General features: G+C 42.6%; 1 protein-coding gene across 1 annotated transcript in view; it reads right to left on the reverse strand.

Moving 5' to 3' along the window:
* Window positions 1–1873: 1873 nt before the first annotated feature.
* ATXN3 (ataxin 3) overlaps window positions 1874–26532 on the reverse strand; it is a 37790-nt gene continuing 13131 nt past the window's right edge. Inside the window, exons 2-11 of the mRNA XM_075329927.1 lie at window positions 15773–15937; window positions 12246–12290; window positions 10587–10672; window positions 10411–10477; window positions 8914–9001; window positions 5953–6082; window positions 5036–5205; window positions 4607–4727; window positions 4432–4508; window positions 1874–2876 (exon numbers count right to left, since the gene is read on the reverse strand). Coding sequence (XP_075186042.1) covers window positions 2785–2876; window positions 4432–4508; window positions 4607–4727; window positions 5036–5205; window positions 5953–6082; window positions 8914–9001; window positions 10411–10477; window positions 10587–10672; window positions 12246–12290; window positions 15773–15937 — 1041 coding nt within the window. The 3' untranslated portion in view covers window positions 1874–2784. The remainder of the gene's footprint in view (window positions 2877–4431; window positions 4509–4606; window positions 4728–5035; window positions 5206–5952; window positions 6083–8913; window positions 9002–10410; window positions 10478–10586; window positions 10673–12245; window positions 12291–15772; window positions 15938–26532) is intronic.

Raw genomic sequence — 26532 nt, forward strand, 5'->3', positions numbered from 1 at the left:
ATGTGCCTATCCTTGTCCCCATCCTATAGTGATGTGCCTATCCTTGTCCCCATCCTATAGTCATGTTCCCACCTTGTCCCTATCCTATAGTCATGTGCCCACCTTGTCCTCATCCTATAGTCATGTGCCCACCTTCTCCCCATCCTATAGTAATGTTCCAACCTTGTCCCCATCCTGTAGTAATGTGCCTATCCTTGTCCCCATCCTGTAGTAATGTGCCTATCCTATAGTAATGTCCCCAGCCTTATCCATATCCTATAGTAAGGTTTCTCATCCTTGTCCCCTTGTAGTAATGTCCCTATCCTGTAGTACTGTGCCAACCTTGTCCCCATTCTATATTAATGTGCCAACCTTGTCCCCATTCTATAGTAATGTGCCAACCTTGTCCCCATTCTATAGTAATGTGCCAACCTTGTCCCCATTCTATAGTAATGTCCATATTCTATAGTAACGTGCCCACCTTGTCCCCATCCTATAGTAATGTCCCCATCCTATAGTATTGTACCCACCTTGTCCCCATCCTATAGTAATGTGCCCATCCTTGTAATGTCCCCATCCCATAGTAGTGTACCCACCTTGTCCCTATCCTATAGTAATGTGCCCATCCTTGTAATGTCCCCATCCCATAGTAGTGTACCCACCTTGTCCCCATCCTATAGTAATGTGCCCATCCTTGTAATGTCCCCATCCCATAGTAGTGTACCCACCTTGTCCCCATCCTATAGTAATGTGCCCATCCTTGTAATGTCCCCATCCCATAGTAGTGTACCCACCTTGTCCCCATCCTGTAGTAATGTGTCCATCCTTGTAATGTCCCCATCCCATAGTAGTGTACCCACCTTGTCCCCATCCTATAGTAATGTGCCCATCCTTGTAATGTCCCCATCCCATAGTAGTGTACCCACCTTGTCCCCATCCTGTAGTAATGTGCCCATCCTTGTAATGTCCCCATCCCATAGTAGTGTACCCACCTTGTCCCCATCCTGTAGTAATGTGCCCATCCTTGTAATGTCCCCATCCCATAGTTGTGTACCCACCTTGTCCCCATCCTGTAGTAATGTGTCCATCCTTGTAATGTCCCCATCCCATAGTAGTGTACCCACCTTGTCCCCATCCTATAGTAATGTGTCCATCCTTGTAATGTCCCCATCCCATAGTAGTGTACCCACCTTGTCCCTATCCTATAGTAATGTGCCCATCCTGTAGTAATGGGTGGGGGGGGCAGTGGCGGCGGCTGAAAGGGGGCAGTGGCTATAACTTACTGATCGCTCTCCTCGGCCGCGTGTTTGAGACCCCTGTTGTAGAGATTGTATTTTTTGTGCGCCCCTGACAACTCCTCCTGTAGCTGTCATCAGTGTTATCATTCCAATACAAGTCTTCTCACAAATACAATTTCTTTCTGTTGCACAGAGGACAAATGTAAAGGAAACAACGCGATTAGAGACTGCGGCTGATCCTGGATCCTCCAGCGATCACTCGATCGGCAGCCGAATAGGAGCAGTGAGGTATATGGGAAGCACAGACCCCGATCTTGGCAGCTGATTGAAAAAAAGTGTCCTGGTTATAAGGGGACATCTCTCCACAGGATCAGTGGGGTCCGACCATTGACTGCATAAAGTAGTGATGAGGCATGTAAACTGCCGCTCTGCCCAATCTCTAGAAGACTAGCAGCGCAACAGCCAAGGACTCGATCCATTATTGCATTTGTCCCCCATGGATTTATCGTAGCTTCTGACTAATATTAGTGTTGGGATTAAATAACCCTTTAATATTTTACAGAGTTGCTTTAATTAAAGGGATAGTCCCTGTTTGGCGGGATATCCTCTAACCACAAGACAATGACACCGGTCCGCGCTGAATAATCCCTCGCAGATTAGTGAAAAGATAAAATTAGTTCTTTATTTTGTGTAGAGTGCTCGGTAGGACAACACAAAAAAAGAGAAATATGTGGGGGATACAGCACCATCACCAGGAGGGGACCCCCTCATGTGAGTACATGATCCTGGCAGAGAGGGGTCATTAAAGGGGTCCTCCGGTTCCGCTCACTCCTCGCTGGACCGGCACCTAGAGACGGGACGTTACCAGTCTGATGCTGAAGAGAGCGGAGTCGGAGCTTCCCTTTAATCAGGAACGTATTGTTTGCAGCGGCCATGACGGATGAGCGGAGTGACGCCTTTCTCACCGCCATGACCAGCTCTGAGCATAATCGGCCAACGGCGCAATGCAGAAACATCACATGGACAAATCATACAAGGTCTATGGATAAAGTGGTAGCACACCAGTCTCTCATTCTTGATTACATTAAAGGGGCGCTCCGGTAAACTCTTAGAAACGCCTAAAACCCATTTTTAAAAAGCAATTGGGCCATAGTGCAACTCACTTTATACTCGCTACAGAGGGCGACGTCGGATATGGTCCCCCGCAGCATCTGGTCCTGATCACTGTCATATCAGGGAGCCCTTCAAGGACAAAAGCTTGTGATATGTGAGGCGAGTCTCCACCTCTATGGTCAACTTTAAGGAGGAGTGGCTTGTGCTTTGGTCATGTGACGTTCCGTCAGAGAGGGGAGAGGAGGCGGCTGCAGAAGAAACGCTGCTCCGGTGGTGAAGAATGAGTAATGGACGCACACGGACACGTTTAAAAAGACATTCATAAAAGCATCAAATATCCAAAGCTGCCGCCCGTCCAGATGAAATATTCAGTATGTACATCCTCACTATCTGCAGGACGAGCAGCGGCGGCTCACACAGGACACTTTACAGTGGACGGGCCGGAGCCCGCTGGTCATTTATTTTGGTCCTCAGACTTGGTCCCACCAGTGTCCAGAGACATTTTCATGGCGGCTCGGAGCATGTCGTCCTCACTCATCCCAGAATCTGCAGAAGGAAAGGAAAACTACCTGTTACATCACAAGTCAAGAGATCAGCGGTGATATCACCGAGAACGCCGCCTATCCATCACCAGAGATCAGCGGTGACATCACCGAGAACGCCGCCTATCCATCACCAGAGATCAGCAGTGACATCACTGAGAACACCTCCTATCCATCACCAGAGATCAGCAGTGACATCACTGAGAACACCGCCTATCCATCACCAGAGATCAGCAGTGACATCACTGAGAACACCTCCTATCCATCACCAGAGGTCAGCGGTGACATCACTGAGAACACCTCCTATCCATCACCAGAGATCAGCGGTGACATCACTGAGAACACCTCCTATCCATCACCAGAGGTCAGCGGTGACATCACTGAGAACACCTCCTATCCATCACCAGAGATCAGCGGTGACATCACTGAGAACACCTCCTATCCATCACCAGAGATCAGCGGTGACGTCACTGAGAACACCTCCTATCCATCACCAGAGATCAGAGGTGACATCACTGAGAACACCTCCTATCCATCACCAGAGATCAGGGGTGACATCACTGAGAACACCTCCTATCCATCACCAGAGGTCAGCGGTGACATCACTGAGAACACCTCCTATCCATCACCAGAGATCAGCAGTGACATCACTGAGAACACCTCCTATCCATCACCAGAGATCAGCGGTGACGTCACTGAGAACACCTCCTATCCATCACCAGAGATCAGAGGTGACATCACTGAGAACACCTCCTATCCATCACCAGAGATCAGGGGTGACATCACTGAGAACACCTCCTATCCATCACCAGAGATCAGCGGTGACATCACTGAGAACACCTCCTATCCATCACCAGAGATCAGCGGTGACATTACTGAGAACACCGCCTATCCATCACCAGAGATCAGCAGTGACATCACTGAGAACACCTCCTATCCATCACCAGAGATCAGCAGTGACATCACTGAGAACACCTCCTATCCATCACCAGAGATCAGCGGTGACGTCACTGAGAACACCTCCTATCCATCACCAGAGATCAGCAGTGACATCACTGAGAACACCTCCTATCCATCACCAGAGATCAGCGGTGACATCACTGAGAACACCTCCTATCCATCACCAGAGATCAGCGGTGACATCACTGAGAACATCTCCTATCCATCACCAGAGATCAGCGGTGACATCACTGAGAACACCTCCTATCCATCACCAGAGATCAGCGGTGACATCACTGAGAACACCTCCTATCCATCACCAGAGATCAGCGGTGACATCACTGAGAACACCTCCTATCCATCACCAGAGATCAGCGGTGACATCACTGAGAACACCTCCTATCCATCACCAGAGATCAGCGGTGACATCACTGAGAACACCTCCTATCCATCACCAGAGATCAGCGGTGACATCACTGAGAACATCGCCTATCCATCACCAGAGATCAGCGGTGACATCACTGAGAACACCTCCTATCCATCACCAGAGATCAGCGGTGACATCACTGAGAACACCTCCTATCCATTACTGCGGATGCACATTGGCGGACACTAGTTACCTGTGCCGGTGGTTACGGCGGCGTCTGTCGTTGCGTTGTTTACATCGGAGGACTGTTCGTGTTTTATCTGCTGTTGTCTACAATAGAATATTTCCCGGTTACCATCATCTGTGAATCTGCAGTGAATTCTCAAGATTGATACAATGTAATGAATGAAATGAAAGCGATTTGTTACTTTTCATAATATATCTGTCGTCTTTGGCGCAGTTCCTCCTGTGTGAGCGATTCTGTGGAGGTCCCTGATGTCTGTGGCACGTTTGGGGGTGAGGTTTCCGTGAATTCACTGCGATGTCCGCCTGCAATTCAACACATGCGGTTTAGTGTTGGAGGAGCAAAAAAGCAGAACCTTAGAAATTGTAGGATCCTATACTCTACAACTTGTATCCAGTCTGGAGAGAACCGATACATGAGAACTGCGCTGATACATTGCAACAAACCATAACTTATTTCAACAAGTTATCACATAATTTTCTTCCCAGTTCATCTTCATAAATTACAAATCCCCCTTTATCATTCAGATCCATTTTCACCTTCCAGTGATTTGCGGTCAATGTCAGTAAAGAGAGACCCTGAAACTAAGCTGTGGGTGTCAGGACCCCCGTACCTTGCATGCTGAGCCGTATTGCTCTGCGGAGATCGGCCTCCTCGTCCTCCATGTCTATCTGTTGCCTGCTGAGGGCCAGCGCCTTCTGCAGGTTCTCCTCATCCTCGTCCATCATGGGGGAGCCATCGTACAGCTGAGATTCCTCCATGCTGGGAATGGTCCTCTGTGAACTAACAGAGAATTACACATCAAAACTTGGAAATCCCTTCGCACTGGTTAGTGGTGGATACTTCCCTTTATCCTCTATGTATGGGGCCAATATCACACCCAACTCTTAGGCCAAGGTTAAACTCCTGCCCGGGCACATAGGCACCTTCATTTAGTAATACTCTGATTATGGCCCTGTGACTACAGATCAGAGAATAGATGCACAGGATCCTGGTCCAGCAGCAATGACAAGATGGGAGCCATGTGAACCTCTTCGTAGTGACTACAATCCCCTGCGCCTCTTCTGATTTTTGAACCCAGCGTTGCAACATGTTCCCACACCTGGGCCTACAGGCTGATCCCACACCTGGGCCTACAGGCTGATCCCACACCTGGGCCTACAGGCTGATCCCACACCTGGGCCTACAGGCTGATCCCACCCCTGGGCCTACAGGCTGATCCCACACCTGGGCCTACAGGCTGATCCCACACCTGGGCCTACAGGCTGATCCCACCCCTGGGCCTACAGGCTGATCCCACACCTGGGCCTACAGGCTGATCCCACACCTGGGCCTACAGGCTGATCCCACACCTGGGCCTACAGGCTGATCCCACACCTGGGCCTACAGGCTGATGGTAAGCAGGAGGTGCTCTTCAGGGCTCCCGTCTGACAGACACAGACTGCTGACATGGCTGGACCAGGGTCCTGTGAATCGATTTGCTCATCTCTACGTGTGGCACCACTTTCTCCGGTCAGACACGGTCACTACCTTTGGTCTCTTAGTGCTGCATCCTCTCCTATGAGCCGCGGCCGCTGCGTCTGCTGCACACGCACCATTTGTAGGATCTGGTCGGCTTCACAGTCAGGTAGATCTCCCTTTACTACAAATATGGAGTAACCTGAAAAAGTATCAGCAATGTCAAAAATGTATCCCAAACATTATGTTCTCCTCCCCCTCCGGAATAACTCTCATAGGGCCGCATAGCAATATACACTGAGTGGCCCCTTTACTAGAGATATCAGCTCTATCACAGTTGGAGCTTCCTTGTATAAATCCAGGTGTAGACCCGAGACCCAGGGGGGCAGCATAAAATCAAGTTTTTGGTTCTCCGTGAACCAGTTGCAGTGTGAATCAACATTAGAAAGGAAAAACAAAGCGACCCAGGCCTAATTGGAATAACGCATGGTCATAACTGCTAGACTAGCCGGGCCAGGACTTCACTGCCGACTTTGTATGGTTGTCTGGTGTTGTGGTGTTGAGTGTATACTAACATCAAGGAAAGACATATTGAGAAAGAAAAAAACTGTGGAAATAAAAGCATGACGAAGTGGCAAAGGAGAATGTGAAGAATCGTTCTGAACGAAAAAATCAGAGGAGATAAGTAATAAAAAATTGTTAGGAACAAAGAGGTTTGAGTAGGATATAATTACTCGTTCTGATGAAAGAATCAGAGGAAGACATGAAGAATCATTGTGATGAAGTGATCAGACGATGATGTGAAGAATCATTCAGATGAAAAGGGTCAGAGAAGGATGTGAATATTTGTTCAGATGAAAAAAGGTAAGAGAAAGATGAGATTAATTGTTCTGATCTAAGGATGAAAGGATCAAATAAGGATAAGAAGAGTCATTCTGATGAAGGGATCAGAGGAGGATGCGAATGATCATTCAGATATAAGAAGCAGAGGAGGATGTGAATAATCTTTCTGAAGTAAGGCGGAAAGGGTCAGAGGAGGTTGCAAAAAATAATTCTGACGTAAGGAGAAAAGGTGGATGTGATGATGGTTCATATTAAATAGGTTTCAGCAGAATTTAAACAATTGTTGAGTAGAAAGGAGCAGAGAAGGATGTAAAGAATCGTTCAGATGAAAAGAGTCAGAGAAGGATGTTGGAGGTCTGAGCAGGATAAGAACTGTTCAGTTGAAAAATTTAAGAGAAGGATGTGAACAAATGTTCTGATGCAAGTATCAGAAGAGGATGTGAAGAATTAAGAAAAAAGGATCAGAGCAGGATATACAGAATCATTCTGATGAAAGAGATCTTAGGAAATTGGGAAAGATCATACTGATGTAAGGAGCAGAGGAGGATACAAAATCATTCTGCTCAAAGATCAGGGGAGGATGCATATATTCATTCTGATAAAAGGATCAAAGGAGGATGTGAAGAATAGCTCTGATGAAATAAATCAGCAGAGTTAAGGCATCATTAAGATGCAAGGATCAATAGAAAATGTGAAGGATGTTCTGATGAAATGACTGGCAGAGGATATGAAGAACTTGCTCAGATGTGAAGGACCAAAGGTGTATGTGAAGAATTGCTCAGATTAAAGGATCAGTGGAAGATGTGAAAAACATTTCTGATGATAGAATCAAAGGAGGATGAGAAAAAATGCTCAGCTGAAAGAATCTGATAAAGATGTAGAGAATCGTTCAGATGAAAGTATCAGAAGAGGATGTGAAGAATCATTCAGAAAAAAAAAAGATCAAAGAAGGAATTACAGAATCGCTCTGATAAAAGAGATCAGAGAAGGATGTGAAGAATCATTATGAATAAAATGGTCAGAGGAGGATGTGAAAAATAATCCTGATGTAAGGAGTAGAGGAGGATACAAAATAATCGTTCTGATGAAAGATCAGAGGAGGATGTGAGGAATAACTCGGAAGAAAGAATCCAGAGGAGGACTTAAAGAATCATAATGATCAATGGAGAATGTGAAGGAAGTTCTGATGAAAGGATTAGCGTAGGATGCAAAGACTTGCTCAGATGCTAAAGGCTTCTTTACACGCAGTGACATGTTGCTGGTGAAAGCACCCGCCCCCGTCGGTTGTGCGTCACGGGCAAATCGCTGCCTGTGGCGCACAGCATCGCTAACACCCGTCACGTGGACTTACCTGCCTAGCGATGTCGCTCTGGCCGGCGAACCACCTCCTTTCTAAGGGGGCGTTCCATGCGGCGTCACTAAGCAACCGCCCAATAGAAGCGGAGGGGCGGAGATGAGCGGCCGTAACATCCCGCCCACCTCCTTCCTTCCTCGTTGCCGGCGGCCGCAGGTACGATGTTGTTCCTCGTTCCTGCGGTGTCACACGTAGCGATGTCTGCTGCCGCAGGAACAACGAACAACCTGCGTCCTGCAACATCAACAATATTTGAGATTAGAACGGCGTGTCAACAATCAAGGAGGATTTTTTATCGTTAACGGTCGTTCGTGCGTTTCACAGGCAACGACGTTGCTAACGAGGCCGGATGTGCGTCACAAATTCCGTGACCCCAACGACATCTCGTTAGCGATGTCGTTGCGTGTAAAGCCCCCTTAAGGATCAGTGGAAGATGTGAAGAACAGTTATGATAAAAGGATCAAAGGAGGATGAGAAAAAAGGCTTAGCTGGAAGGATCAGATAAAGATGTTCAGATGAAAGTACCAGAAGAGGATGTGAAGAATTGTTCTGATATAAAAAAGTCAGAGGGTCTGAGGAATGGATTGGATGAACAAACGGAGCAGCAATGGATGAGCCCGTCCCATCAGGACGTGTGGGGGGCGTCCACATGGGCCAATATTCCTGCAGATTAGCTCAGCTCCTCATAGGCCCCAGTATATGCTCCGTCTACTGCAGTGGCTATTGTGACTGTCTGCAGCGGTTTATGGAGGACGGAGGAGGACGGGCTGAACGTTGGGCTTGGGGGTTACACGTACCATCAGCAGTTGTAGGAGACAGACAATATGGAGCGTTACCTTCCTGTTGCAGCTGCGCTAAGAAGAGTGCAAGGTAGGTGTCTGATATGAGCTCGGGGCCGGTCAGCAGGGAATTCAAGTTGAACCACTGCAAAAAGTGTAAAAAATAAATATAAAAATAATTAAAAAAAATGAATTAAAAGAATTAACAAACTGAATAAATGAAAGCGCTGATGACAAGTATATGACCGCCATCATCTGCTGTCACACACGGACTATCAGCAGCTTCCAAGGCATCCGGATCCCAGGGCAAAAGATCCATTATATATATACTAGCTGTACTACCCGACTTCGCCTGGGTTAATAACTGCTGTTAACAAAATAGAATGTATTAACAAAAATGTATTCTGCACACAAACACCACAAAACAAATAGATATAAATGTAATTATAATGTCTGTCTCCCCCTCTGTATATATCTCTGTCTCTCTCTCTTTGTCTGTCTCTTTACCTGTCTTTGTCTGTCTCTTACCCTGTCTGTCTCTTTTCCTCTCTTTCCCTGTCTGTTTCCCTGTGTCTGTCTCTTTGTCTCTTAACCTGTCTCTTTCCCTCTCTTTCCCTGTCTGTTTCCCTGTGTCTGTCTCTTTGTCTCTTAACCTGCCTCTTTCCCCGTCTGTGTCTGCCTCTTTCCCCGTCTGTGTCTGCCTCTTTCCCCGTCTGTGTCTGCCTCTTTCCCCGTCTGTGTCTGCCTCTTTCCCCGTCTGTGTCTGCCTCTTTCCCCGTCTGTGTCTGCCTCTTTCCCCGTCTGTGTCTGCCTCTTTCCCCGTCTGTGTCTGCCTCTTTCCCCGTCTGTGTCTGCCTCTTTCCCCGTCTGTGTCTGCCTCTTTCCCCGTCTGTGTCTGCCTCTTTCCCCGTCTGTGTCTGCCTCTTTCCCCGTCTATGTCTGTCTCTTTCCCTGGCTGCATTGTGACACGCCAACATTCCATATAAGGGCGTGGCTGCGCATTCTTCTGAAGTTCTGGCTGCACTGTGGCTCCCAGCTCCATTTGCTTTAATGGAGGCAGGTTTTTTGGTGAATAACTGTAAAGCGCAGGGTTAAAATTTCCCCTCAAAACATAGCCTATGACGCTCTCGGGGTCCAGACATGTGAGTGTGCAAAATTTTGTGGCTGTAGCTGCGACGGTGCGGATGCCAATCCCGGACACACATACATACACACATTCAGCTTTATATATTAGATAGGGCTGGATGTATAACATCTAATAGTGTCACATAATAATATGACTCCTCCAGGTCTGTGACCCTGCAGTGTATAGAATGGAGGGTCTTATGGGGCAAAGACAAATACCATCATTATAGAACTGTGGGAGTGAATTTACTAAAGGTGGAAATAATGTACGCAAATGCACAAAACCCCAAACACAAAAACCTCCATGCTTTACACTGCAGCTTGCATCTACAGAACTTTAAAAAAAGTTCCAAATGACAAGATTTCTGTATCAGAGATGACATGTCACAGTAGCTCGATGTACTCTGCCGCGCCCGGGCAGGGACATACCTGTTTACCGAGCTTCCGTACTGTAAACCAATGCTCCTTGTAATTACATATAAAGGCGCGCTCGTTTCTACAGAAGGAAAATAAATAAATGAGTTTAACAGATAAAACGCGCTGATTAATCCTGCACTCAGCAAACAAACAAATAACCGAAATGTTCCACAAATCTGGAGTCTCACATGGGATCGATGCCGAGGGTCTGATACTCAGGACTGTTAAAGAGAATCAGTTCTAGTCCCCAAACTCTGAGCGCGTCACTAATAACCTGCAAAGAAGAAAGCGAGAAAACAGTCACCGCACCCTGCACAAATCCAGAGAACAATGCGGCACTTTCCAAAACATTCACTAAAGGTTTGTTTGTTTTTTTTAAATCAGATATTTTTTTATTGACCAGTTTTTAGCATAAACAAAAAAAAACACTCTCCCAAAAGGGAAAGAAGCACAAAACAGGTGCCCAGATCCCCCCCCCACCCCCACCCCCACCCCACATTTAACAACAGTAAGGCAAACCATTTTTACTACTTAATACACATCAGTAGGATATTTGGCACAGCATCATGGATACAGGAAAAAGCAGAGAGGAAGGAGAATGGATGTAGAGTTACGGAGGTACCAGCTGCAGGCGAACAAAGCGACACAAGAGAAGAATATGCAGCACATCCTCCTGAGCATTGCATGGCACTGGTAAGATGGAACTCAATATATAATCAGAAACAACCTGAATCTGAAAAGCTTTATGTACACAAAACCAAAATCATCAATCCAGAGTGCCCAAATCATTTCAAACTCTGTAATACTGATCCTTATAAGAAAAATAACTATATATTTCTCTATTATTAACAACTAAGAAAATATATACAGACAGAGCTGCACTCACTATTCTGCTGGTGCAGTCACTGTGTACATAAATTACTGATCCTGAGTTACCTCCTGTATTATACTCCAGAGCTGCACTCACTATTCTGCTGGTGCAGTCACTGTGTACATACATTACTGATCCTGAGTTACCTCCTGTATTATACTCCAGAGCTGTACTCACTATTCTGCTGGTGCAGTCACTGTGTACATGCATTACATTACTGATCCTGAGTTACCTCCTGTATTATACCCCAGAGCTGCACTCACTATTCTGCTGGTGCAGTCACTGTGTACATACATTACATTACTGATCCTGAGTTACCTCCTGTATTATACTTCAGAGCTGCACTCACTATTCTGCTGGAGCAGTCACTGTGTACATACATTACATTACTGATCCTGTGTTATATCCTGTATTATACTCCAGAGCTGCACTCACTATTCTGCTGGTGCAGTCACTGTGTACATACATTACATTACTGATCCTGAGTTACCTTCTGTATTATACTCCAGAGCTACACTCACTATTCTGCTGGTGCAGTCACTGTGTACATACATTACATTACTGATCCTGAGTTACCTTCTGTATTATACTCCAGAGCTGCACTCACTATTCTGCTGGTGCAGTCACTGTGTACATACATTACATTAATACAGGAGGTAACTCAGGATCAGTATACTCCAGAGCTGCACTCACTATTCTGCTGGTGCAGTCACTGTGTACATACATTACATTACTGATCCTGAGTTACCTCCTGTATTATCCTCCAGAGCTGCGCTCACTATTCTGCTGGTGCAGTCACTGTGTACATACATTACTGATCCTGAGTTACCTCCTGTATTATACTCCAGAGCTGCACTCACTATTCTGCAGGTGCAGTCACTGGTGAGTGGTCTAAGCAGGGTCTCTGGGTGGGGGGTAATGGGTTAGGATATTTTTGGCAGATGGGGACCCTCTGATCGTTATGTACAAGACTCACCTGAATGGAGAAGAATCCGCTGTCGTCCATGTTTCCTGATGGCTGCTGCAATATGGAAACAGTGGAGTAATCAGTAATAAACACTATAATCATCCAGACACAAGGTGGGGCCAGGACCCCTCCTAACATATAGCAAAGGTCAAATTTTGCAGTAAAAACCCCAGTACTTCTTACAGAACTGATAATTCGTTACTATGTATCAGTCCAGCATCGGTAGCAGATGTGTTATGAGACTGCAAAACTGTGGTTTACTCACATATAATTATAAAACACTGATAGGGTATGTGCACACGTTGCTTTTTTTTCCGCGCGGAAAAAAACGCACCCTCTGGCAGAGGGGAGAATTGTAAACAATGCTTTTTGAGAAACAACGCATCGAAAACGCATGCGTTTTTCATGCGTTTTTCATGCGTTTTTCATGCGTTTTTTTAGGTGCGTTTTTTAAGACTTGTCAGTGATAATAAAGTTGGTTGAACACAGACCTTTGGAAAAAAAAACCTGTGATGTCATTTCCTTCTCCACATTCTGTTTGGATAAATGGGAGGGCTTGGAATGGAAGGAGCACCATTTGAATTTTGGAAAAGTTGAAATAAACTTCGCGCACCAAGCCCCTTAGGTACCTATACGTCAGAAAACCCCCACAAGTGACCCCATTTTGGAATCTGCACCCATCAAGGATTTTATTCAGGAGTATATTAAGCATTTCGAATCCACAGCTACTTCACCCAAAATGTTGCTGTAGCAACAATATTCTCACTTTTAGGCCCGCTTCACATGTCAGTGAAAAACACTGACGTTTTTCACTGGCGTGTAAAACACGCACATGTCCCTCCGTGTGCCGTGAATCACGGCACACGTGGGTTGTCTAAGTGCAATCCGGGCTCCGTTCTCCGTGGCCCGTGATTGCACTTAGAGATTAACTCACCTGTGCCCGCTCCCGCTCTCCATGGTGCTGATCGCTCCCGCGGTGCAGCATCCGGCCGGCGCTGACCCCCGCAGCAGCTGCTTCCGGGTCGGCTGTGTCGTGCATCATGAATATGCGCGACAATAATGAGCCGGCACAGAAGGAACAGGGAGGACGGGCTGCAGAGGACATCGCTGGAGCCGGGTGAGTTAAAATGTTTTTTATTTTAAAAGCACGTTTTTTTCTGGCACGTGTTTCACGGACCACACCACTGCGTGATCCGTGGGACATCAGTGATGCCAGAAAAAAATGGACATGTCTCCGTGCCGCAATCACGCACACGCGGGTACGCCGCATGGAGACACGTGCAGTGAAAAATCACTGATGTGTGAGCAGACCCATTCATTATAATGGGTCTGCGTATGTCAGTGATTCTGGTACGTTTAAAAAAAAGCACAAACGTCCCAGAATCACTGACGTGTGAAAGGGGCCTAAGGCTATGTGGCCATGATCCAGCGACACGGCGTCTAGTACACAGTGCCAGCCTTCCTGCAGCTGCCCATGCCCACGATTTGGGTTCAGGCTGCTGTGGAGCTCTATGCTACCTGCAGAGAACACTCTCGTCTCCGCAGCATAAATTGACATGCTGAGGCTCGGGAAGCCACGCTACCGGTCAGTTTATGCTGCGGAGAAAAGAAGCACAGTGGGCATGGGATCTCCAAAAATCCTTCCACTGTGCTTCTACTGCACAACGCAGCGTTATGGACGCAGGGAAAACACTCAGCGCCCATAACGCTGCAAACCCTGATTGTGGACACACAGCCTAAAAAGCGTCAATGGATGAAGGGATGTCAAATATATAGAACGTCCTACCCCCGCCTGCATATTCTAAGCTGGCACCTTTAGTACCTTTCATGTGGCACTAAAGGGTGCCTAGCTTAGTATTTATCCAATAAAAAAAAAAAAAAAAAAAAATGAAAAAAATGGCGTGGGGTCCCCCCTATTTTTGATAGCCAGTCAGGGTAAAGCAGACAGCTGTAGCCTGCAAACCACAGCTGGCAGCTTCATCTTGGCTGGTGATCAATTTGGAGGGCTCCCCATGTTTTTTTTTTTATTTTTAAATAAAGAATAAAAAAAAAAATAACATGGGGTCCCCCCAAATTAGATCACCAGCCAAGGTGAAGCTGACAGCTGGGGTCTGGTATTCTCAGGGTGGGAAGAGCCATGGTTATTGGACTCTTCCCAGCCTAAAAATAGCAGGCCGCAGCCGCCCCAGAAGTGGTTCATCCATTAGATGCGCCAATCCTGGCGCTTCGCCCCAACTCATCCCGCGCCCTGGTGCGTTGGCTAACGGGGTAATAAATGGGGTTGATACCAGATGTGTAATGTCACCTGGCATCAAGCCCAGCAATTAGTGATGTCACGGCGTCTATCAGACACCCGACATAACTAATTGACAGTAAACAAAAGCAAAAAAAGACAACAAAAAATGTTTTATTAGAAAAAACACTCCCCAAATCATTCCCTTGTTCTCCAATTTAATAAAAAAAAATGGGTCCGCAGAAATCCATATGGATGTCCCACGTCGCCTCTGGACCTTCTAGAATATGGGGGCACGTTCAGGAAACGTATCCCCCATATTCTAGGAGGGCAGACCCTCCATTTGAGGAGAGTGGGTGCAAAAATCTGCACCCACTCTCCCCGGGTCACAGCTGCAGAGTGCGAGCAGCCAGCACAGCTCACACTGAACACTGTGCTGGCTGTCAGCTGCTCTGCACATGTGACCGGCCAGCGTGCACTGAAGGAGGAGGGGGCCGCGGGGGATCAGCGCTGCGACCGGACAGGTATGTATGACACCGGGGGGAATAGGGGGTGAACGGGCAGGGCCTGGGGAACAGTTTTCTGTCGCATGTGTTATTGCACATGCGACAGAAATCATAGGAGCAGGGCGGCCGGTGCGCTACTGTGCGCGCGGCCATGTTGGATTTTCGGGAGGGGGGTCGGGGGTCGGGGCGGGCACTTTGGCGACACCGGGGGCTTTGCCAGGAAGTGAGGTCAACAGGAAGCCTCTTGACCTCACTTCCAGGTAAATGCCTGCGTTCTGTATGCCGACAAAGGCCGCGGACCGCAACAAAAAAGCAGGTCCATGCATTGTGGCTGCGTTCTGACCCCACATCATTGATTTCAATGGGGGAGAGAACGCAGCCACAACGCACAAAAGAAGTGACATGCTGCTTTTCTTTCCGCACCGATTTTTGGCATCCAAAACGCTGCGGAAAGAAACGCAGCATGTGCACTGATTTTTCAGCTTTCCCATACACTTTGCTGGGAAAGCTGAACGCATGCAATTTGCCACTGAAACGCTGCGGTTCAAAACGCAGCGTTTCCGCGGTAAAAAACGCATCGTGTGCACACAGCCATACATTGTAACAAACATTCAGCAATTATAAGAATTGGGTCTGCGGAGGATAACAGTCTGATGATGTAACCGAAATGTTCCCATGCACTGACAGCAAGCAGAGACCCAGCTTACACGTAGACTCTGGGGTGTCGGGAGCATCATACAACCCTGCCGTCCAGTGCACCACCCCTTTAATATGCATTCGGGTGGTGTCGCCCTTACCTCCACAAAGGTACGGTACTCGGCGGTGGCCAGGCCGCCCTCCGCCATCCTCATCCGCTCCTGCTCGTCCAGCTGCATGGCGATGGTCGACAGCTCCACAGGACTGAAGTACTCCCCCTGAAGGAGGTTATTGAGGCAGTGCTGGGCGCAAAGCGAGCCCTCTTGCTGAAAAACACAACATTATATACAGCAGTGATGTCACATCCTGTATAATAACATTATATCATGAGCTGTGATGTCACATCCTGTATAATAACAGTATATACTGAGCTGTGATGTCACATCCTGTATAATAACATTATATCCTGAGCTGTGATGTCACACCCCTGTATAATAACAGTATATACTGAGCTGTGATGTCACACCCCTGTATAATAACATTACATACTGAGCTGTGATGTCACACCCCTGTATAATAACAGTATATACTGAGCTGTGATGTCACACCCCTGTATAATAACATTATATCCTGAGCTGTGATGTCACATCCTGTATAATAACATTATATACTGAGCTGTGATGTCACATCCTGTATAATAACATTATATCCTGAGCTGTGATGTCACACCCTGTATAATAACATTATATACTGAGCTGTGATGTCACACCCCTGTATAATAACATTATATACTGAGCTGTGATGTCACATCCCTGTATAATAACATTATATACTGAGCTGTGATGTCACACCCTGTATAATAACATTATATCCTGAGCTGTGATGTCACATCCCTGTATAATAACCATTATATCCTGAGCTGTGATGTCACACCCTGTATAATAACATTATATCCTGAGCTGTGATGTCACATCCCTGTATAATAACATTATATACTGAGCTGTGATGTCACACCCCTGTATAATAACATTATATACTGAGCTGTGATGTCACATCCCTGTATAATAACATTATATACTGAGCTGTGATGTCACATCCTGTATAATAACATTATATACTGAGCTGTGATGTCACATCCTGTATAATAACATTATATCATGAGCTGTGATGTCACATCCTGTATAATAACATTATATACTGAGCTGTGATGTCACACCCCTGTATAATAACATTATATCCTGAGTTGTGATGTCACATCCTGTATAATAACATTATATCATGAGCTGTGATGTCACATCCTGTATAATAACATTATATCCTGAGCTGTGATGTCACACCCCTGTATAATAACATTATATCCTGAGTTGTGATGTCACATCCTGTATAATAACCTTATATGCTGAGTTGTGATGTCACATCCTGTATAATAACATTATATGCTGAGCTGTGATGTCACATCCCGTATAATAACATTATATACTGAGCTGTGATGTCACATCCCGTATAATAACATTATATACTGAGCTGTGATGTCACATCCCGTATAATAACATTATATCATGAGCTGTGATGTCACATCCCGTATAATAACATTATATCATGAGCTGTGATGTCACACCCTGTATAATAACATTATATACTGAGCTGTGATGTCACACCCTGTATAATAACATTATATCCTGAGTTGTGATGTCACATCCTGTATAATAACCTTATATGCTGAGCTGTGATGTCACATCCTGTATAATAACATTATATCCTGAGCTGTGATGTCACATCCTGTATAATAACATTATATCCTGAGCTGTGATGTCACATCCCTGTATAATAACATTATATGCTGAGCTGTGATGTCACACCCTGTATAATAACATTATATCCTGAGCTGTGATGTCACATCCCGTATAATAACATTATATCATGAGCTGTGATGTCACATCCCGTATAATAACATTATATCATGAGCTGTGATGTCACATCCTGTATAATAACATTATATACTGAGCTGTGATGTCACACCCTGTATAATAACATTATATCCTGAGTTGTGATGTCACATCCCTGTATAATAACATTATATACTGAGCTGTGATGTCACATCCCTGTATAATAACATTATATCCTGAGCTGTGATGTCACATCCTGTATAATAACATTATATCCTGAGCTGTGATGTCACATCCCTGTATAATAACATTATATGCTGAGCTGTGATGTCACACCCTGTATAATAACATTATATCCTGAGCTGTGATGTCACACCCCTGTATAATAACAGTATATACTGAGCTGTGATGTCACACCCTGTATAATAACATTATATCCTGAGTTGTGATGTCACATCCCTGTATAATAACATTATATACTGAGCTGTGATGTCACATCCCTGTATAATAACATTATATCCTGAGCTGTGATGTCACATCCTGTATAATAACATTATATCCTGAGCTGTGATGTCACATCCCTGTATAATAACATTATATGCTGAGCTGTGATGTCACACCCTGTATAATAACATTATATCCTGAGCTGTGATGTCACACCCCTGTATAATAACAGTATATACTGAGCTGTGATGTCACACCCCTGTATAATAACATTATATCCTGAGCTGTGATGTCACATCCTGTATAATAACATTATATACTGAGCTGTGATGTCACATCCTGTATAATAACATTATATCCTGAGCTGTGATGTCACACCCCTGTATAATAACATTATATACTGAGCTGTGATGTCACATCCCGTATAATAACATTATATACTGAGTTGTGATGTCACATCCTGTATAATAACATTATATACTGAGCTGTGATGTCACATCCTGTATAATAACATTATATCCTGAGCTGTGATGTCACATCCTGTATAATAACATTATATCATGAGCTGTGATGTCACATCCCTGTATAATAACATTATATGCTGAGCTGTGATGTCACATCCTGTATAATAACATTATATCCTGAGCTGTGATGTCACATCCTGTATAATAACATTATATCCTGAGCTGTGATGTCACATCCTGTATAATAACATTATATACTGAGCTGTGATGTCACATCCCGTATAATAACCTTATATGCTGAGCTGTGATGTCACACCCTGTATAATAACATTATATCCTGAGCTGTGATGTCACATCCTGTATAATAACATTATATCCTGAGCTGTGATGTCACATCCTGTATAATAACAGTATATCCTGAGCTGTGATGTCACACCCTGTATAATAACATTATATACTGAGCTGTGATGTCACACCCTGTATAATAACATTATATCCTGAGCTGTGATGTCACATCCTGTATAATAACATTATATCCTGAGCTGTGATGTCACACCCTGTATAATAACATTATATCCTGAGCTGTGATGTCACATCCTGTATAATAACATTATATCCTGAGCTGTGATGTCACATCCTGTATAATAACAGTATATCCTGAGCTGTGATGTCACATCCTGTATAATAACATTATATACTGAGCTGTGATGTCACATCCTGTATAATAACATTATATCCTGAGCTGTGATGTCACATCCTGTATAATAACATTATATCATGAGCTGTGATGTCACATCCCTGTATAATAACATTATATGCTGAGCTGTGATGTCACATCCTGTATAATAACCTTATATGCTGAGCTGTGATGTCACATCCCGTATAATAACATTATATCATGAGCTGTGATGTCACATCCTGTATAATAACATTATATACTGAGCTGTGATGTCACACCCTGTATAATAACATTATATCCTGAGTTGTGATGTCACACCCTGTATAATAACCTTATATGCTGAGCTGTGATGTCACACCCTGTATAATAACATTATATACTGAGCTGTGATGTCACATCCTGTATAATAACATTATATACTGAGCTGTGATGTCACATCCTGTATAATAACATTATATACTGAGCTGTGATGTCACATCCTGTATAATAACATTATATCCTGAGCTGTGATGTCACATCCTGTATAATAACATTATATCCTGAGCTGTGATGTCACATCCCTGTATAATAACATTATATGCTGAGCTGTGATGTCACACCCTGTATAATAACATTATATCCTGAGCTGTGATGTCACATCCCGTATAATAACATTATATCATGAGCTGTGATGTCACATCCTGTATAATAACATTATATGCTGAGCTGTGATGTCACATCCTGTATAATAACAGTATATACTGAGCTGTGATGTCACATCCTGTATAATAACATTATATCCTGAGCTGTGATGTCACACCCCTGTATAATAACAGTATATACTGAGCTGTGATGTCACACCCCTGTATAATAACATTACATACTGAGCTGTGATGTCACACCCCTGTATAATAACAGTATATACTGAGCTGTGATGTCACACCCCTGTATAATAACATTATATCCTGAGCTGTGATGTCACATCCTGTATAATAACATTATATACTGAGCTGTGATGTCACATCCTGTATAATAACATTATATCCTGAGCTGTGATGTCACACCCTGTATAATAACATTATATACTGAGCTGTGATGTCACACCCCTGTATAATAACATTATATACTGAGCTGTGATGTCACATCCCTGTATAATAACATTATATACTGAGCTGTGATGTCACACCCTGTATAATAACATTATATCCTGAGCTGTGATGTCACATCCCTGTATAATAACCATTATATCCTGAGCTGTGATGTCACACCCTGTATAATAACATTATATCCTGAGCTGTGATGTCACATCCCTGTATAATAACATTATATACTGAGCTGTGATGTCACATCCTGTATAATAACATTATATACTGAGCTGTGATGTCACATCCTGTATAATAACATTATATACTGAGCTGTGATGTCACACCCTGTATAATAACATTATATACTGAGCTGTGATGTCACATCCCTGTATAATAACATTATATACTGAGCTGTGATGTCACATCCTGTATAATAACATTATATACTGAGCTGTGATGTCACATCCTGTATAATAACATTATATCATGAGCTGTGATGTCACATCCCTGTATAATAACATTATATCCTGAGCTGTGATGTCACACCCCTGTATAATAACATTATATACTGAGCTGTGATGTCACACCCCTGTATAATAACATTATATCCTGAGTTGTGATGTCACATCCTGTATAATAACATTATATCATGAGCTGTGATGTCACATCCTGTATAATAACATTATATCCTGAGCTGTGATGTCACACCCCTGTATAATAACATTATATCCTGAGTTGTGATGTCACATCCTGTATAATAACCTTATATGCTGAGCTGTGATGTCACATCCCTGTATAATAACATTATATGCTGAGCTGTGATGTCACATCCCGTATAATAACATTATATACTGAGCTGTGATGTCACATCCCGTATAATAACATTATATCATGAGCTGTGATGTCACATCCCGTATAATAACATTATATCATGAGCTGTGATGTCACACCCTGTATAATAACATTATATACTGAGCTGTGATGTCACACCCTGTATAATAACATTATATCCTGAGCTGTGATGTCACATCCTGTATAATAACCTTATATGCTGAGCTGTGATGTCACATCCTGTATAATAACATTATATCCTGAGCTGTGATGTCACATCCTGTATAATAACATTATATCCTGAGCTGTGATGTCACATCCCTGTATAATAACATTATATGCTGAGCTGTGATGTCACACCCTGTATAATAACATTATATCCTGAGCTGTGATGTCACACCCCTGTATAATAACAGTATATACTGAGCTGTGATGTCACACCCCTGTATAATAACATTATATCCTGAGCTGTGATGTCACATCCTGTATAATAACATTATATACTGAGCTGTGATGTCACATCCTGTATAATAACATTATATCCTGAGCTGTGATGTCACACCCCTGTATAATAACATTATATACTGAGCTGTGATGTCACATCCCGTATAATAACATTATATACTGAGCTGTGATGTCACACCCTGTATAATAACATTATATCCTGAGTTGTGATGTCACATCCTGTATAATAACATTATATACTGAGCTGTGATGTCACATCCTGTATAATAACATTATATACTGAGCTGTGATGTCACATCCTGTATAATAACATTATATCCTGAGCTGTGATGTCACATCCTGTATAATAACATTATATCATGAGCTGTGATGTCACATCCCTGTATAATAACATTATATGCTGAGCTGTGATGTCACATCCTGTATAATAACATTATATCCTGAGCTGTGATGTCACATCCTGTATAATAACATTATATCCTGAGCTGTGATGTCACATCCTGTATAATAACATTATATACTGAGCTGTGATGTCACATCCCGTATAATAACCTTATATGCTGAGCTGTGATGTCACACCCTGTATAATAACATTATATCCTGAGCTGTGATGTCACATCCTGTATAATAACATTATATCCTGAGCTGTGATGTCACATCCTGTATAATAACAGTATATCCTGAGCTGTGATGTCACACCCTGTATAATAACATTATATACTGAGCTGTGATGTCACACCCTGTATAATAACATTATATCCTGAGCTGTGATGTCACATCCTGTATAATAACATTATATCCTGAGCTGTGATGTCACACCCTGTATAATAACATTATATCCTGAGCTGTGATGTCACATCCTGTATAATAACAGTATATCCTGAGCTGTGATGTCACATCCTGTATAATAACATTATATACTGAGCTGTGATGTCACATCCTGTATAATAACATTATATCCTGAGCTGTGATGTCACATCCTGTATAATAACATTATATCATGAGCTGTGATGTCACATCCCTGTATAATAACATTATATGCTGAGCTGTGATGTCACATCCTGTATAATAACCTTATATGCTGAGCTGTGATGTCACATCCCGTATAATAACATTATATCATGAGCTGTGATGTCACATCCTGTATAATAACATTATATACTGAGCTGTGATGTCACACCCTGTATAATAACATTATATCCTGAGTTGTGATGTCACACCCTGTATAATAACCTTATATGCTGAGCTGTGATGTCACACCCTGTATAATAACATTATATACTGAGCTGTGATGTCACATCCTGTATAATAACATTATATACTGAGCTGTGATGTCACATCCTGTATAATAACATTATATACTGAGCTGTGATGTCACATCCTGTATAATAACATTATATCCTGAGCTGTGATGTCACATCCTGTATAATAACATTATATCCTGAGCTGTGATGTCACATCCCTGTATAATAACATTATATGCTGAGCTGTGATGTCACACCCTGTATAATAACATTATATCCTGAGCTGTGATGTCACATCCCGTATAATAACATTATATCATGAGCTGTGATGTCACATCCTGTATAATAACATTATATCATGAGCTGTGATGTCACATCCTGTATAATAACATTATATACTGAGCTGTGATGTCACACCCTGTATAATAACATTATATACTGAGCTGTGATGTCACATCCTGTATAATAACATTATATCCTGAGCTGTGATGTCACATCCTGTATAATAACATTATATCCTGAGCTGTGATGTCACATCCTGTATAATAACATTATATCCTGAGTTGTGATGTCACATCCTGTATAATAACATTATATACTGAGCTGTGATGTCACACCCCTGTATAATAACATTATATCCTGAGCTGTGATGTCACACCCTGTATAATAACATTATATCCTGAGCTGTGATGTCACACCCTGTATAATAACATTATATCCTGAGCTGTGATGTCACACCCTGTATAATAACATTATATCCTGAGCTGTGATGTCACACCCCTGTATAATAACATTATATACTGAGCTGTGATGTCACACCCTGTATAATAACATTATATCCTGAGCTGTGATGTCACATCCTGTATAATAACATTATATACTGAGCTGTGATGTCACATCCTGTATAATAACATTATATCCTGAGCTGTGATGTCACATCCTGTATAATAACATTATATACTGAGCTGTGATGTCACATCCCGTATAATAACATTATATCATGAGCTGTGATGTCACATCCTGTATAATAACCTTATATGCTGAGCTGTGATGTCACACCCTGTATAATAACATTATATCCTGAGTTGTGATGTCACATCCCTGTATAATAACATTATACCCTGAGTTGTGATGTCACATCCTGTATAATAACATTATATACTGAGCTGTGATGTCACACCCCTGTATAATAACATTATATCCTGAGCTGTGATGTCACATCCTGTATAATAACATTATATCCTGAGCTGTGATGTCACACCCTGTATAATAACATTATATCCTGAGCTGTGATGTCACACCCTGTATAATAACATTATATCCTGAGCTGTGATGTCACACCCCTGTATAATAACATTATATACTGAGCTGTGATGTCACATCCTGTATAATAACATTATATACTGAGCTGTGATGTCACATCCCTGTATAATAACATTATACCCTGAGCTGTGATGTCACATCCTGAATAACATTATATCCTCAGCTGTGATGTCACATCCTGTATAATAACATTATATGCTGAGCTGTGATGTCACATCCCTGTATAATAACATTATATCCTGAGCTGTGATGTCACATCCTGTATAATAACATTATATACTGAGCTGTGATGTCACATCCTGTATAATAACATTATATCCTGAGCTGTGATGTCACATCCTGTATAATAACATTATATCCTGAGCTGTGATGTCACATCCCTGTATAATAACATTATATCCTGAGCTGTGATGTCACATCCCTGTATAATAACATTATATCCTGAGCTGTGATGTCACATCCTGTATAATAACATTATATCCTGAGCTGTGATGTCACATCCTGTATAATAACATTATATCCTGAGCTGTGATGTCACATCCTGTATAATAACATTATATCCTGAGCTGTGATGTCACACCCCTGTATAATAACATTATATACAGAGCTGTGATGTCACATCCCTGTATAATAACAGTATATCCTGAGCTGTGATGTCACATCCCTGTATAATAACATTATATCCTGAGCTGTGATGTCACACCCCTGTATAATAACAGTATATCCTGAGCTGTGATGTCACATCCCTGTATAATAACATTATATCCTGAGCTGTGATGTCACACCCCTGTATAATAACATTATATCCTGAACTGTGATGTCACATCCTGTATAATAACATTATATCCTGAGCTGTGATGTCACATCCCTGTATAATAACATTATATCCTGAGCTGTGATGTCACATCCCGTATAATAACATTATATCCTGAGCTGTGATGTCACATCCCGTATAATAACATTATATACTGAGCTGTGATGTCACATCCCTGTATAATAACAGTATATCCTGAGCTGTGATGTCACATCCCTGTATAATAACATTATATCCTGAGCTGTGATGTCACATCCTGTATAATAACATTATATACTGAGCTGTGATGTCACATCCTGTATAATAACATTATATCCTGAGCTGTGATGTCACATCCTGTATAATAACATTATATCCTGAGCTGTGATGTCACATCCTGTATAATAACATTATATACTGAGCTGTGATGTCACACCCCTGTATAATAACATTATATCCTGAGTTGTGATGTCACATCCTGTATAATAACCTTATATGCTGAGCTGTGATGTCACATCCCTGTATAATAACATTATATGCTGAGCTGTGATGTCACATCCCGTATAATAACATTATATACTGAGCTGTGATGTCACATCCCGTATAATAACATTATATCATGAGCTGTGATGTCACATCCCGTATAATAACATTATATCATGAGCTGTGATGTCACACCCTGTATAATAACATTATATACTGAGCTGTGATGTCACACCCTGTATAATAACATTATATCCTGAGCTGTGATGTCACATCCTGTATAATAACCTTATATGCTGAGCTGTGATGTCACATCCTGTATAATAACATTATATCCTGAGCTGTGATGTCACATCCTGTATAATAACATTATATCCTGAGCTGTGATGTCACATCCCTGTATAATAACATTATATGCTGAGCTGTGATGTCACACCCTGTATAATAACATTATATCCTGAGCTGTGATGTCACACCCCTGTATAATAACAGTATATACTGAGCTGTGATGTCACACCCCTGTATAATAACATTATATCCTGAGCTGTGATGTCACATCCTGTATAATAACATTATATACTGAGCTGTGATGTCACATCCTGTATAATAACATTATATCCTGAGCTGTGATGTCACACCCCTGTATAATAACATTATATACTGAGCTGTGATGTCACATCCCGTATAATAACATTATATACTGAGCTGTGATGTCACACCCTGTATAATAACATTATATCCTGAGTTGTGATGTCACATCCTGTATAATAACATTATATACTGAGCTGTGATGTCACATCCTGTATAATAACATTATATACTGAGCTGTGATGTCACATCCTGTATAATAACATTATATCCTGAGCTGTGATGTCACATCCTGTATAATAACATTATATCATGAGCTGTGATGTCACATCCCTGTATAATAACATTATATGCTGAGCTGTGATGTCACATCCTGTATAATAACATTATATCCTGAGCTGTGATGTCACATCCTGTATAATAACATTATATCCTGAGCTGTGATGTCACATCCTGTATAATAACATTATATACTGAGCTGTGATGTCACATCCCGTATAATAACCTTATATGCTGAGCTGTGATGTCACACCCTGTATAATAACATTATATCCTGAGCTGTGATGTCACATCCTGTATAATAACATTATATCCTGAGCTGTGATGTCACATCCTGTATAATAACAGTATATCCTGAGCTGTGATGTCACACCCTGT

This window comes from Anomaloglossus baeobatrachus, chromosome 12 (assembly GCF_048569485.1).
Source record: "Anomaloglossus baeobatrachus isolate aAnoBae1 chromosome 12, aAnoBae1.hap1, whole genome shotgun sequence".
NCBI classification, from domain to species: domain Eukaryota; kingdom Metazoa; phylum Chordata; class Amphibia; order Anura; family Aromobatidae; genus Anomaloglossus; species Anomaloglossus baeobatrachus.